Below are 13,256 nucleotides of genomic sequence, written 5' to 3' on the forward strand. Positions count from 1 at the left end.
TTCCTGTAAATCCCCCCACTGTAATTTTAAAATCACTACCACCAGGTTCTCGTTCTCTCTCATAGCTTCCTGTTCAAAACAAACAAATGCATTTTTTGGGGTCATACAAATACCAACATTCAAAAACATTTTAAAACATTGAATGAATTCTGAAGAAGTGCTCCTAAAACTTGTACTAGCATGCCCCCTACAGGAGCGAATAAAGAAAAAGAAATAATGACATCCACCACCACACAATTCACATCAGTCATAATCGATTAAAAAAGAGTTTAAAGTTTAGTTAAATGAAGATCAGTGCCATAATATAAGAAAACCCTTGTTTGCTTGTAGATCAAGCATTTTGACTGAACATATTTCCTCTCCATATTTCCCACTGGCCTTCTCAGCTCAGAGAGCTGTGTTTCCGTTTTGCTCCTCTAAGAGCAAACGTTATGATTCCACATCCATACGATAGTGTGTAAACTGAAATACACAATATTTAACCACAGTTAAAACAGTATATCCCCTAAGTATCTGAATATTCCATGTATTCTATAAAGTCTTATATTTAAAGTATTGTGGTCTTACCATGATATGAGTGGAGGTGCAACAAAGCAACAAATAGTGCAACAGCAAATCCCCAGTAGGTATCTAAGGAGAGTTTGATGGTAATGTTTAGCTTTTATACAAAACCTAAATATGGATGTAAAATTAGGATTCTGACTTTGATATAGCAGCAGGAAATACCTCCTTTGTTGTAGGGCGCACCTTTACATCTTTTAGTATGGGCAGGCAGGCCTGAGCAGGGTAGAAAAGTCAACACAGACATTGTGACAAGCAAAGCCTGCAGTGCATTATGTAAAATTACATTTTTCTTTTTGGAAAAAAAATTTCGCTTTAAATTTTTATGTGGATTTTATAAAAAATTCTACTTACCAGTAAACATGCCCAGAATCTCAAACGCTATGGTGCAAAATATACCAAGACATACTGGAACTGTGAGTGCTGAAAGTGAAAGCAAAAATAATAAATGGGTCGTTAATCAGTCTTGGCTCAGCCAGGGGTTAATTACTTTGAACAGCGGCTTAAAAAGTGTAACTTACTTCGAAATGGCCTATAGGAAACCATTCCACATCCCAGTCCAAAGCAGACTGAATAGAAATGGTAATATTTATCTGAAATGTTCAGAATAATAGGTTTCAAATGAATATTCTACATAAAGAAACATTTCTGCCAAATCTGTTGATAATAAATAAACATAATAAATATACATACAGTGTTGATAAAAGTCAAAAATTGACTTCTTTTTGTACTCCTGAAAAAGAAATGATCAATAGCTTGATGGATAAAAAATACAACATACTGCTGCTTGATAGGAAATAAGAAAAAAAATCATGTGAGAGAAAGTGAAAGCAGCAATAGACACACTGTGTAGACACATTGTTATATTTATAACAATGTGTCTACACAGAGCAAGAGCTACAATCATAGATAGAAAACCTCAGCGAAAGGCAGAAACGCAGGTGTACACACCATTTCAGCTCAGCTGCTCCTGAAGTCCCCAGGCAGGTGTAGCTGAACAAAACAATCAGCATTCAGTAGACAACTTCCTCAAACTGCTGCCAAGGACCGTCACTACCAAGAATTACTACTGAACGAAAGTCCCGCTAACACAGTTTTTCTTTCACATTCATGTGTGTCAAATGTTAAAAACAATAAGACAGTGCTCTGTCACCTTGTGAAGTACTAGATTTGAATCATGTCCTCAGTTGTTTGGCATTCAAATTTTTACACAAAAAAGCCGACACTCTTTGCACTCTTTGATCACATGACCACAAACTGGTGTCAGTCAACGTAGTTCATGAGCAGATTTATGTCAGGGACAGATACCTTTTGACCATTTAACAAGACTTCTAAAAGTACTTAGAAGTACTTGCCAGTTACTTTTATAATAAACTTTTTCCATTCTCTAATAAAGAAGAACATAAACAAAATATTAAATATTTTTTGTGATTTTTTAAAATATATTAGCCCCCTTTTTTAGTTACAGATAGTTGCAGATTTGTCAGCTGCACATCCATGACCCAAATCTTCCATTGTATCACATCCCAAGGGCGCTCTATTGGATTGATATCTGATGACTGTGGAGGTCATTTGAGTACAGTGAACATGTACGAGAAACCAGTTTGAGATCATTTGAAGACGGTTATCCAGCTGGAAACAGTCAATAGAAGATAGCCACAGTGTAAACAGATGGACATGGCAAACAGCAGAATTCAGGTAGACTGTGGCATTTAAATGATGCTCAGTTAGTACTAAGAACCCCAAAGTGTTCCACTCTCACACCATTGCACCATCAGCATTAGCATGAGCAGCTGATACAAGGCAAGATGGATCCATGCTTTCATCTTATACCAAATTCTGTCCCTACCATCAGAATGTTTCAGCAGAAATTAAGACTTATCAGATCATGCAATGGTTTTTTTTCCCCAATCGTCTATTGTCCAATTTCCTGTTCTTAGCTGCCACTTGTGTGGAACCCGGTGTGATCTTCTGATACTGTAGCTAATGTTCTTCAACGTTGCACGAGTTGTGCATTTAGAGATGCTGTTCTGCACATCTTAGTTGTGGTGAATTGCCATTTGAGTTACTGTTGCCTTCCTATGAGCTTGAAGCAGACATCAACCATGCTCACTGGATATTTTCTCTGTAAATCCTAAAGATGGGCAGCACGGTGGCACGGTGGTTAGCACTGTTGCCGCACAACAAGAAGGTCCTGAGTTCAATTCCACCATCAGGCTGGGGTCTTTCTGTGTGGAGTTTGCATGTTCTCCCCGTGTTTGCGTGGGTTCCCTCCGGGTACTCCGGCTTCCTCCCACCGTCCAAAGACATGCAGCTTGTGGGGATAGGTTAATTGGATAATCCAAATTGCCACGAGGTGTGAGTGTGTGAGTGAATGTGAATGTGAGTGTGAATGGTTGTCTGTCCCTGTGTGTTGGCCCTGTGACAGACTGGCGACCTGTCCAGGGTGTACCCCGCCTCTCGCCCTATGACAGCTGGGATAGGCTCCAGCACCCCCCACGACCCTGAAAAGGATAAGCGGAAGTGAATGGATGGATGGATCCTAAAGATGGTTGTCTGCAATAATCTTAGTCGAGCAGCAGTAAAATACTCAAACCAGCCTGCCTGACACCATCAATCGTAAAACTTAAATGAAATTCACCTAACTCACCTTTCTTCCACATTCTGATGCTCAGTTTGAACTTCAGCAGATAATATTGGCCATGTCTACATGCCTGGATGCGTTAAGTTGCTGCCATGTGATTGGCTGATTTGATATTTGCGTTTACGAGCAGTTGAACAGGTGTACCTAATAAATAAAGTGACTGAAGATCATATTTCTATAATTAACTAATCTACTGTTCATTCAACAAGTGAGTATAACAAAAATACCCATAAATTCTAATAAAGATCCTAATAAATAATTATAGTTGCAGTTTCACAGTTGATTCTCTAGATGGCGTTTCAGTAAACTGCGGGGTCATGTCTCGGCAGACGCAATGCATTCTGGTACTTAAAGTCAACGTGGCTTCAGAAGCAAGGAGTCCTTGAGGTAGCGCGCCTCACTGAAAACTACATTTCCCTTCGTAGTGACGCTGATTTGAATGCCGTGTAGGGGGAGCGTTTTTTTTCTAATCGATGATCTCAACTGAAGTTTCCTCTGTCAGCTTCAAGAAGAGGCAGAAAAATATCGAGAATGAGCAAACTGTTCTCCAGTTTGAGCTCCGTCGAGGTCCGCAGTGAGAGAAAGGCCGGGAAACTAAACACAGTTTAAGCCCAACAATGCGCCCCAAACAAAGAAGGCAGTGATTTGCGGTCTTGGTGGTTTGCTCCGCTGCTCCCGCTAGTCAGGGCTGGGTCCCGTTACGGTCGGGAGTCGGCGGCTCGCCAAGATGTCTATGGAGGAGCAGGAATATGCTGAGGCGGTACTGGTGACAGAAGCCGGGCCGCAGTGGCTCCAAGCCGAAGTGGAGCGTCTGACCCGGGAGCTTCGCGAAACGACCCAGGAGAAGATCCAGGCGGCTGAGTATGGGCTGGCGGTGCTGGAGGAGAAACAGCAGCTCAAGCAGCGATTTGATGAGTTGGAGACGGACTACGAGACGGTCCGACAGGAACTGGATCAGCTGAAGGAGGTAACCCGAGGTCACCGCCACGCAGCCAGATATAAGTCCTGGCATCAGTGAAGGCGAGGAGAGCAACTTAGTGCATGTTATAATAGCAGCACGGTGGGAATTTAGAGTGACACCGGGGATCAAACTAGAAGCAGTCGGTAGTGGGGTTTGCTTCCCCTGAGCCCCAGCCATGTCTATTTATATCCCTCCTGCCTCCTCAAATATTATATGAAGTTTGAAATATGCATAACCACTTCCAAGCAGAAATATTGCAGTGTTACCTAATGTTGCCTCGCCTTAAAGGATGAAAACTGTCATTAGTTTTGATTACTTGCCTTTACTTGCTCCAAAGGCTGAGGCCTTGAAATCAGACTGTAGCTGCAGTGGCTTATGTCACATTTAAGCCTGTTTGGCCAATTTGCTGTTAACCTGTTTAAAAATAACATAGAAGTTTTTCCAGTGGTGAAATCATAAAAAAATAAGTTAACAACCCTGAATATCTGTGTTTCTTTTCATCTCCTAATAGCTTGTCTGTTGAGACATTTTTAACAGTGTCAGCCAAGCCCTAGGCCCTTCAGTCTCACAGTAGAGGAATAACCTCTACAGCTAAATATGACAGGTGAAGGCATCTATCAATCTAGTAAACATTAAGCTGAACAAAGATAACTTGGCAGCACTTTATCACAGCAACTCCTAAGATTAACAGCAACTCATAAGATGCACCGCCAGCCACTGAGATCCTAACATGTGGGAAAATCTGTCTGTATTTCATTAGAGAAAAAAGAAGTGTGTGTGTTGGGGGTGGTTGGGAACTTCCCTTCAGTTCAGTCTTAAGACTGTTGTCACATCCAGTCTATCAGTCAGTAGAGGAAGTGCATCCTAAAGCATTTCCACATTGCTGTCTGTCAGCTGTATGTCTAAATGTCCAATTTCTATTATTAGTGTCCTTCAGTGTTTGTGTTCACATGAAATGGCGATAGGTCATTGTGTGTAGGCTGGGCTTAAATAGGTCGCAGTCTTATTAATACCTTTATACAGGAAATCTAGTCTAATATCATGAAATGTAAATTAAAAAGGAGGATGTGAGATTTTTGCCACTACCAGTAATTTTTTGGTTTATAGATTATAGTTGCATCACAAAGTGACTAATCGTTGTGGTCATTTACTTAGTATCTCATGATTGTGACAGTTTCCCCTTACTACAGCACATCGCTGAGAGTGATGTAAGGTAAAGGAATCGTCCATCCTCGTCCTCTATCAGCCTCCTATTGATTCCCATCATCATGACTGACCATGACTATGATCCTAGTTACACAGATCTGTTTGTCTGACTGAGAATTGGCTGGAAAAAGACACCTAGCTCTACAGTGAAGTCCATTTGCTCTTACATCCCCACTTAGTAACTGTTGACTTAATGTGTGTTTAGCTGTTTAGTACGTAACTGTGCAGACATGGCATCAAATTATTCATCAATTTACTGCTATTCTGAAAATTAGTTCACCTGCTTAGTAAAACCATTCAACTGACATTTTGCAAAAAGATTTCAAAGACTCTTCCTAGCAGCTGGTTAAACATTGAAAGTATGCTGCAGCTTTGGGAATATTGCTAGCCATTTATCCAATCTGTTTTAAAGCAGATAAATATTTATTTTATAATATCAAAGCAATATCTATACAGATTTGTGTTTGATGATTATTTGAACAGTGTTTTTCAATTGCAGAAAACACTGACCTGTCAAAATGTCAATAAAATTAAAATTTCTGACACATTTTGAAATTTACATTTGAGTACATTTGTAATCCTCAAGTGACTGAACTGTTTTACCAAGTGGGAGTCATGTATGAAGCCAGAGTATTTTGTTTTATACTGGATACTTTTTTTTAAGATTCTATATCTTAAAATAATATTCTATCATTTATTTATGACAGATATGCTGCAGTGCTCTATTTTTATTAGTCATGGTTTTATGTATTACTGGGCTTCAAGCATTTACAAATACACTTGAAAGCATTTAGTTTTTTTTTTTATGGCCTATGTGCTTTAATTATCAAAAACCATAAAAAGTCGTCACATCCACTTTTTTTAGTCTATCTTTGTGATTATTATGCAGATTGTACTGTTCTGTATCCTATAGTAGAGCATGACTGCTGTAAGGCTGTCACTTCACTATTATAGTTTCTCACAAACCATCTCTTATTCTGTTACAGTATAATTGTTGTCTCTGCTAGTTTCAGTATTTATTGGTATTTCATGTTTGATGTTTTTTGTGCTAATGAATGTCTACATCCGTAAAGGCTCTGTCATCATCATCATTAAATAGAGAAATAAATTCATATTAGGAAACATTTTATCATTAAAAAAATCAGTTTGGCCAAAATTGTTGTATGAATAAGTTTCAAATGTTATCTGTGTTTGCAGCAAAACCCTTCATAAAAACCAAAGAAATAAACGCAGTGAATGTAGCACGTAACCATGCATCGCCAATTTAACTACAATTTTATTTAGAGTGATGACTAAAAACCAATACTCGTGTATATTTCCTTATCTGTGGTTTCATTTCCTCTCTTGAGATGGAGAATTTTACTTAGGTCATTGTTATTAGAAAGAACTGTCCAGTACTCCATACACACACATTTGTGATATTTTCTGAAATGGTAGATCTTTATTTAACTGAAGTCTCTAACTAGTTATGTTGGCCATGCTCGTGGTTGTGTGCATGTGTCTTAAAGCAGGTTTGTAACAAATCCTTAATCAAACATGTTTGTTCTATTGCTTTTTCTGTCTGTCTTTAGGCCTTTGGACATGCTTACTCAACCCACAGAAAGGTGGCAGCAGATGGGGAGAGCAGGGAAGAGTCTTTGATACTGGAGTCTGCCAGTAAGGAGGCTCTCTACCAGCAGAAGGTCCTGGAGTTACAGAACGAGCTGCGACAGTCCAAAGCTTCCCTCGCCAGTGCACAAGCTGAAAATGACCGCCTGTCATCCATTGCCCTGGAAATGAGAGAGGTAGGTATTGAGAGTGCTGCAATATGAATTTCTTATCACAATTTACACTCAAACAATTTAACTCCTGTTGAGCATTTTCTTATCATAGTATATGGTTGCCCAAAGTTTGAATCAGCGTCTTTTATGTGTCATCGGAGATCTGCTATTTGCAGCACAATTGGGAAATCAATGAAAGCTTGTAATGCTAACTGAAGTTGACTTGTAGACTACTAAAAGTTGCCAGTGTTGGTTGTGAGAGAGCTGCTTCTTATCATGGGGGAGGGCCAGTTTGCGCTGAGCCCAGCAGGAAAGATGATGTAATGGTCCGCAGTGAGTGACACAAAGGATGTCCTCCACCGCGGCTCTCTGTAGAATGAATTGGTAAGTGGACCATGTCCTCCTTCCGTCATTGCACATGGCTGCCAAAGACTTGTGGCATGCGAAGCACTCTTGCCCTTATTTTAACTCATTTGCTGAACTATTGCAAGCGTGTAGTTTGTGGTTTACACTGCATTTGCTAATGGTGAACATAGGTTTAAATGAAAGGTCATCCAGTTATTCTCCCGTTGTCCCCGTTCTTGTGTGCAGAATTCAGAGCTGGCAGAGCTGCAGCGCAGTCAGCTGCGAGACGACATCAGAGAGTACAAGGTTCGGGAGGCTCGACTGCTGCAGGACTACAGCGAGTTGGAGGAGGAGAACATCTCACTTCAGAAACAAGTGTCTGTGTTGAAACAGAACCAGGTGAGACTGGCCATAAAACTCAAGTTTTGTAGTGGGTGGAAATCATTCAGAAATAGCTGTGTTGTTCATGTTTTTATGAGTCAGACTAACCATATTATCATTTTGGTTCTATTATCACTACACAGTCATTATGTCATTTCCTTACAATTTAAAAATATGAGCACGCACCAAATTTTACATTCAAAAAATGGGTCTGTGTATAATATTTTGGACAACCACGATGCACTCGTGCCTGTTTCACAAATTATAACAAATGCTGCTTACTGGTGTAAAAGTATTAGCTGTGTTATTTATATTTTTGGCTGTCTCTACAGGTGGAATTTGAAGGTCTAAAGCATGAGATCCGCCGCCTGGAGGAAGACAGCCAGTGTCTGCACAGCCAGCTGGAGGAAGCAATGCGTCTGAGAGAAATTGCCGAGCGGCAGCTGACGGAAGCTTTAGAGACCATCAAGACGGAGCGTGAGCAGAAGGCCTCGCTGCGCAAAGAGCTTTCCCACTATATGACCATCGGTGGCTCTGTGTACAGTAGCTCTTTCAATATTTCCATTGATAACCCCAAACTCCACGAGGATCCTTCGGCCATCAATGAACCGGACAATGATGATCTAATAAGAGGCTTTGAGAACGGCTTGGTTAAATTGAGTGAAAGTGATGAAGACAATAGAACTGCAGTGAACAAGAGAGGAGAGGGCTTCAAACCAGTCCCTAGCTTGGTGGACGACCTGCTGAGTGAGCTCAACATATCAGAGATACAGAAACTGAAACAACAGCTGGTGCAGGTATGAGATCCATCAGATGCACTTGGATCAAGAGCCATCATTATCTGCCTGCAGCATACCTGATGCCATGATTTCTCATTCAGTAAAAAGCTGAAGTTCTACTGTAGATGTCATAGAAAGGCTGCCATGCTATTTTCACTAGATGATTATCGTGGCCAAAAGAATTTAAGATCTTATCACAGGAGTTTTGAGAAAACGGGAAATGCTGTCAGTCTAATGCATCCCTAACTTTATCTGTTGCTGTGTATTCTGTGGATCTAGAGCGTAAAAAGGGCAACTGGGCTAAACCAGCATGGACAAATGTCACCCATGTGTGCAGTAACTCAGTTTGTATACCACAGAACACCACAAACTGTGTGGGGTTTATACAAATGTACGAGATAATGAGAGAACTAACTAAGTAGCTGAGCTAAATCTGTAATGTAGTGATATTAAATTACTAGTAATCATCAGGATTGGCAGGTCACACTGAGATAGCTATTATTGGGTACACCTTTATTGAGTCACTCAAAAGTTCCTGAAAGGTTAAGAAACTTTAATTGCACTCTGTCACCTGGCCAAAAAGGCCATTCCTGTTTTCTTCTTTCTCTCTTTTTTTTCTATAGTTCCCTAGCTGACTAATGAACTTTTTATCTGTATTTCTGTAGGTTGAGAGGGAAAAAGTTGCCCTGATCAACTCTCTGCAGGAGAGCCAGAAGCAGCTGGAACAGGCCTATGGGACTGTGTCCGAGCAAAAGGAAACGGTCAACAGGTTAACTGAAAATCTAAGTGCAATGAGGAAACTTCAGGCCAGTAAGGAGCGGCAGTCTGCCCTCGACAGTGAGAAAGACAGGGACAGCCATGACGACGGAGACTACTATGAACTGGACATTAACGGGCCTGAGATTCTGCAGTGTAAATACACCGTTGCAGTGTCTGAAGCTGGAGAACTGAGGCAAGAGCTGAAAACACTAAGGGCGCAATACGAGGAGTGTCGAACCCAATATGAAGATGAGCGAGCGCGGCTGGAGAGCGACGTCCAGGACTTGAGGTCAAAGCTGTCGTCCTTGGAGAAAATTAGCCAAGCAGATAAAGCAGCGATGTCACGTCTGGAGAGGGAGCTCCGTTTGGCCAGCGAAGCTGCAGGAGAGTCACTTGGCAGCCTTAATGTGGCGCAGGATGAGCTCGTAGCCTTCAGCGAAGAGCTGGCCAATCTCTACAACCACGTGTGCATGTGCAACAATGAAACCCCTAACCGCGTCATGCTCGACTATTACAAGGAAGGCAAGGCCATCGTAAGAAAGGGGCAAGAAGCAAAGGATCACCAGTCAGTACTTCTCACTAACGGGTTAATCAGTGAGGCTGAATCTGGAAAGTCCGACTCCAGCAGCTCAGCAGTTACTGCAGCTCCAGCACACGAGCACCGGCCGGAACCCATGAACATCTATAACCTTGTTGCTATTATCAGGGACCAGATCCGCCACCTGCAGCAAGCGGTGGACCGCACCACAGAGCTGTCACGTCAGAGACTTGCCAACCTGGAGCTGAGCGCAGTGGCTGACAAAGACAAAGAAGCGTGCATGGAGGAGATTCTCAAACTGAAATCCTTGCTTAGTACCAAAAGGGAGCAGATTGCCACTCTCAGAGCTGTTCTCAAGGCCAACAAACAGGTGAGAGGATGGTTTGTGTATGTGTCAGGGGAACGATGTTTATTAATGTACACATAGAATAGAATAGCGATGCAAAAACCACAGAATTTAAAAATTGCAGAACTTTACATTAATCTTTTTATGTTGTTCCCTTCAGACAGCTGAGGTTGCTCTGGCTAACCTCAAGAGTAAGTATGACAGTGAGAAGACCATGGTGACTGAGACTATGATGAAGCTCCGTAATGAGCTCAAGGCTTTGAAAGAGGACGCAGCTACGTTCTCATCTCTCCGGGCCATGTTTGCTACAAGGTACGACACATACTTTCAATGTAAATCAGCCATTATGTACATAAATTGGGCAAATATAATTTAAAAATAAATAAATAAATCAGGTGGCTCAGACCAAACGAATCCTTCTCTGTTACAGGAGACATTAAAAAGAACATTGATATAGATTTGTAATATTTCTGCTTCTTCACTCGAGAGAAAATATTTTGCGTTTCTGTGTATTTCTCTGAGAAAGATGCAAAGCATTGTGGGAGCAGTCTGATGTAATACTTGTGCAGCCAGTTAGCCTGGTAATCATCCTTCCATCTGGAAAATGCAGTCTGGGGAATCATGACAGTCGCAGTAGTTTGAGGCAAATTGCTCCACCTGCTGGCAGTAAAGTTTACCCCCCTCTTCTCTCCTCTTGCATCTTTTTTCTTCTCAGGTGTGATGAGTATGTTACACAGCTGGATGACATGCAGAGGCAGCTGGCTGCTGCTGAGGATGAAAAGAAGACGCTGAACTCTTTGTTACGTATGGCCATTCAGCAAAAACTCGCATTAACTCAGCGCCTAGAGGATTTGGAGTTTGACCACGAACAAGCGCGCCGCAACAGCGCCACAACAGTGGGAGGCAAGGCCAAAACGAAGGGCAAGGGAGCCTCTTCCAGCCGCAGTGTAAGTCACGAGCTGTAATGCAGAACGACCTCTAAGGCACAAAATTTCAGCAAAGGCCAGCTCTTCTAGATGTTTTCAAAATGTAAAAAAAATTAATAATAATTGGGTCAGAATAACTCTTTCTTTTACTGGTAGGCTCGATATTCAGCATTGAGTTATTTGTTTGTTTTGACATGCTAAGTTTAAGCAGGTGTAATGTGGAAAGAGGAAGAACTTGTCCCCTGTAGTAGCCTAAAAGTCTATTGGTGATTCCTGTCTGAACCCTGCATGCACAGCACACCCAACACCTGTGTTGTGCATCTCACATAATGCAGGAGAAACTGAAATTAATTTTATTTTTTTCTCTTTTGTCTTTGCAGTAAACTCATGAAGCCAAGTGTCCTTAACAAGCTCCGTCAGGTTATGCATGTCGGTGGCCAGTTGTCTGCTCTCCTGGTTTCTCCACTCTCAATCACGGTCCATATCATGTCACTACGAAGACGAGAATATATCAAACAGTATTAGCCAAGAGCCTTGTTTTAGAGTGCCAAAACAGCTATTTAAAATGGCATCAAATTCTATGAAAACTGCAGAAAATAACACACCAGCTACCCGGTGCAGTCCATCAGTCTTCCAGAATATGAACCACTATGATTACTCAACTGGTGGAATAGTCACAATGGGTGTTTTGTTGGTTACTTAACGCCTGACTGACTTAGCACTTTTCTGTTTCACGTATTTGCTCCAAGCTTATTCCACTTTCTAAAATGATGCTAACTGTTTCAAGTATTGTGTAATGTTTGTACTCTGTGTGCATGCTTGTCTTCCAACATACCTTTAACCTTATTTATTTCATAGCAACAAAGTCACAGATTGCTTTTAAAGCCACAAGTAAGTCTCTGATTTTGATGTCTGTTGGCCTTAGATTTAGTATTTGACATATACTGACAGCCAGAATTCTTGACAACCGTGTCTTCTGTCGTGCTGTATTGTCATAACTCTATGATCCTGGAAATATGAAGCTTCAAATACAGGATCTTAACTACATTGTGTATCACTATGTTCCTAACAGATAAAGCAGAGCGGTTACAAATTAAAAGTATGCTCGTTATGTCTGGAAAAAGAATAAAAATGCAAATCTTATTTAAGGATTTATAAGTTAAGGTCAGATGTATAGTATTCATAAACTCTATTCATGATAAAGAATTTTTAAAGTTACTTTTTTAATACAATTTTTTGTAAAGCTTTTCAAAAAAGTCTGCAGTGCCATTGTGTGTTTTTTCTTTATACAAGTGCCACATTCAGACATGACAACAAAAGAGAACCCTAAGTGTTTGTGCTATATAATAATATTTTACATCTTGTTGCTCACATTATTGGTCCTAATTGATTGCAGTTTTTACTATAACTGTAATTGTATTTATTTGTCTCAGTTTATTCAGACTACAGGATTTGAAATCCTTTTTATTTCATAAGGGAGTGTGCATTTAGCTGGCAGGTTGAGACTTAAAAAAAAGTACTGAAATAAAAAAAAAAAAACACAAGCGAAAATCCTAATTGTGATATCCTGTCACTGCTTCCTGTTACAGTATGTCTGGTGAAGAAATAAATCTAACTTTTACAATTCTGATGGGTTTTTTTATTTTTATTTTTTTAAACTCATGTCTTTATATTTTTCAAGGAAACATCTGCAAACATACATGTAAATATAAGTGTATAAGGCAAAATGAGCTCTCATGCAATTGAGGCTTCAGTGAACAGCAGAAGAATAAACTGAAGGGCCAGGTGTAGCTCTCAGGCCCTGGGTCAGGTATCTGCTGGATTTTTCCCAAATTCCTAAGGACATGACTTCAAGACACTGTTCATCTGCTGTAAATAGTTTTTCCTGACTTTGTCCAGCTTCCTCTGATTTATTAAGCTAATAGCTCTGTGGGAATCACATATTGGTGCAAAACGGTATTTTGTGGTTGTCAAACTATGTTATCTCCTGCATTTTTCTTATATTTACCAAAAGAAATGGAAAAAACGTGTTTTTTCCAGCTAGTAGCAA

General features: G+C 40.6%; 2 protein-coding genes across 2 annotated transcripts; one reads left to right on the top strand and one right to left on the bottom strand.

The window, feature by feature from the left end:
• Positions 1 to 48: 48 nt before the first annotated feature.
• On the bottom strand, positions 49 to 3,297 carry LOC148102764 (uncharacterized). Its single transcript, XM_087841315.1, has 6 exons — positions 3,212 to 3,297; positions 1,083 to 1,154; positions 916 to 984; positions 727 to 777; positions 568 to 630; positions 49 to 462 (listed from the first exon to the last, which is right to left on the bottom strand). Exons 1-6 carry the CDS (start codon positions 3,222 to 3,224, stop codon positions 383 to 385), a joined length of 348 nt encoding a protein of 115 aa, XP_087697441.1. The 5' UTR covers positions 3,225 to 3,297; the 3' UTR covers positions 49 to 382.
• A 382-nt stretch (positions 3,298 to 3,679) lies between these two features.
• On the top strand, positions 3,680 to 12,833 carry bicd2b (BICD cargo adaptor 2b). The gene is made up of 8 exons (XM_006783343.3): positions 3,680 to 4,172; positions 6,944 to 7,156; positions 7,724 to 7,876; positions 8,191 to 8,655; positions 9,303 to 10,304; positions 10,441 to 10,592; positions 10,996 to 11,227; positions 11,587 to 12,833. The coding sequence occupies exons 1-8, from the start codon at positions 3,933 to 3,935 to the stop codon at positions 11,587 to 11,589; spliced, it is 2,460 nt and encodes an 819-aa protein (XP_006783406.1). The 5' UTR covers positions 3,680 to 3,932; the 3' UTR covers positions 11,590 to 12,833.
• Positions 12,834 to 13,256: the final 423 nt, after the last annotated feature.

The sequence above is a fragment of the Neolamprologus brichardi genome, chromosome 5, assembly GCF_056152115.1.
Source record: "Neolamprologus brichardi isolate AB-2024 chromosome 5, ASM5615211v1, whole genome shotgun sequence".
In the NCBI taxonomy this organism is placed as follows: Eukaryota; Metazoa; Chordata; class Actinopteri; order Cichliformes; family Cichlidae; genus Neolamprologus; species Neolamprologus brichardi.

What these genes read in the sequence shown, in the direction of transcription:
- LOC148102764 (XM_087841315.1), bottom strand. An exon ending in TTCCTATAGGCCATTTCGAA is followed by an intron (nt 985 to 1,082) that starts GTAAGTTACACT and finishes TTTCACTTTCAG; the next exon opens with CACTCACAGTTCCAGTATGT. An exon ending in TGCGCCCTACAACAAAGGAG is followed by an intron (nt 631 to 726) that starts GTATTTCCTGCT and finishes AACTCTCCTTAG; the next exon opens with ATACCTACTGGGGATTTGCT.
- bicd2b (XM_006783343.3), top strand. Translation starts at nt 3,933, where the DNA reads ATGTCTATGGAGGAGCAGGAATATGCTGAGGCGGTACTGGTGACAGAA. An exon ending in TGAAACAACAGCTGGTGCAG is followed by an intron (nt 8,656 to 9,302) that starts GTATGAGATCCA and finishes GTATTTCTGTAG; the next exon opens with GTTGAGAGGGAAAAAGTTGC. An exon ending in TTCTCAAGGCCAACAAACAG is followed by an intron (nt 10,305 to 10,440) that starts GTGAGAGGATGG and finishes TGTTCCCTTCAG; the next exon opens with ACAGCTGAGGTTGCTCTGGC.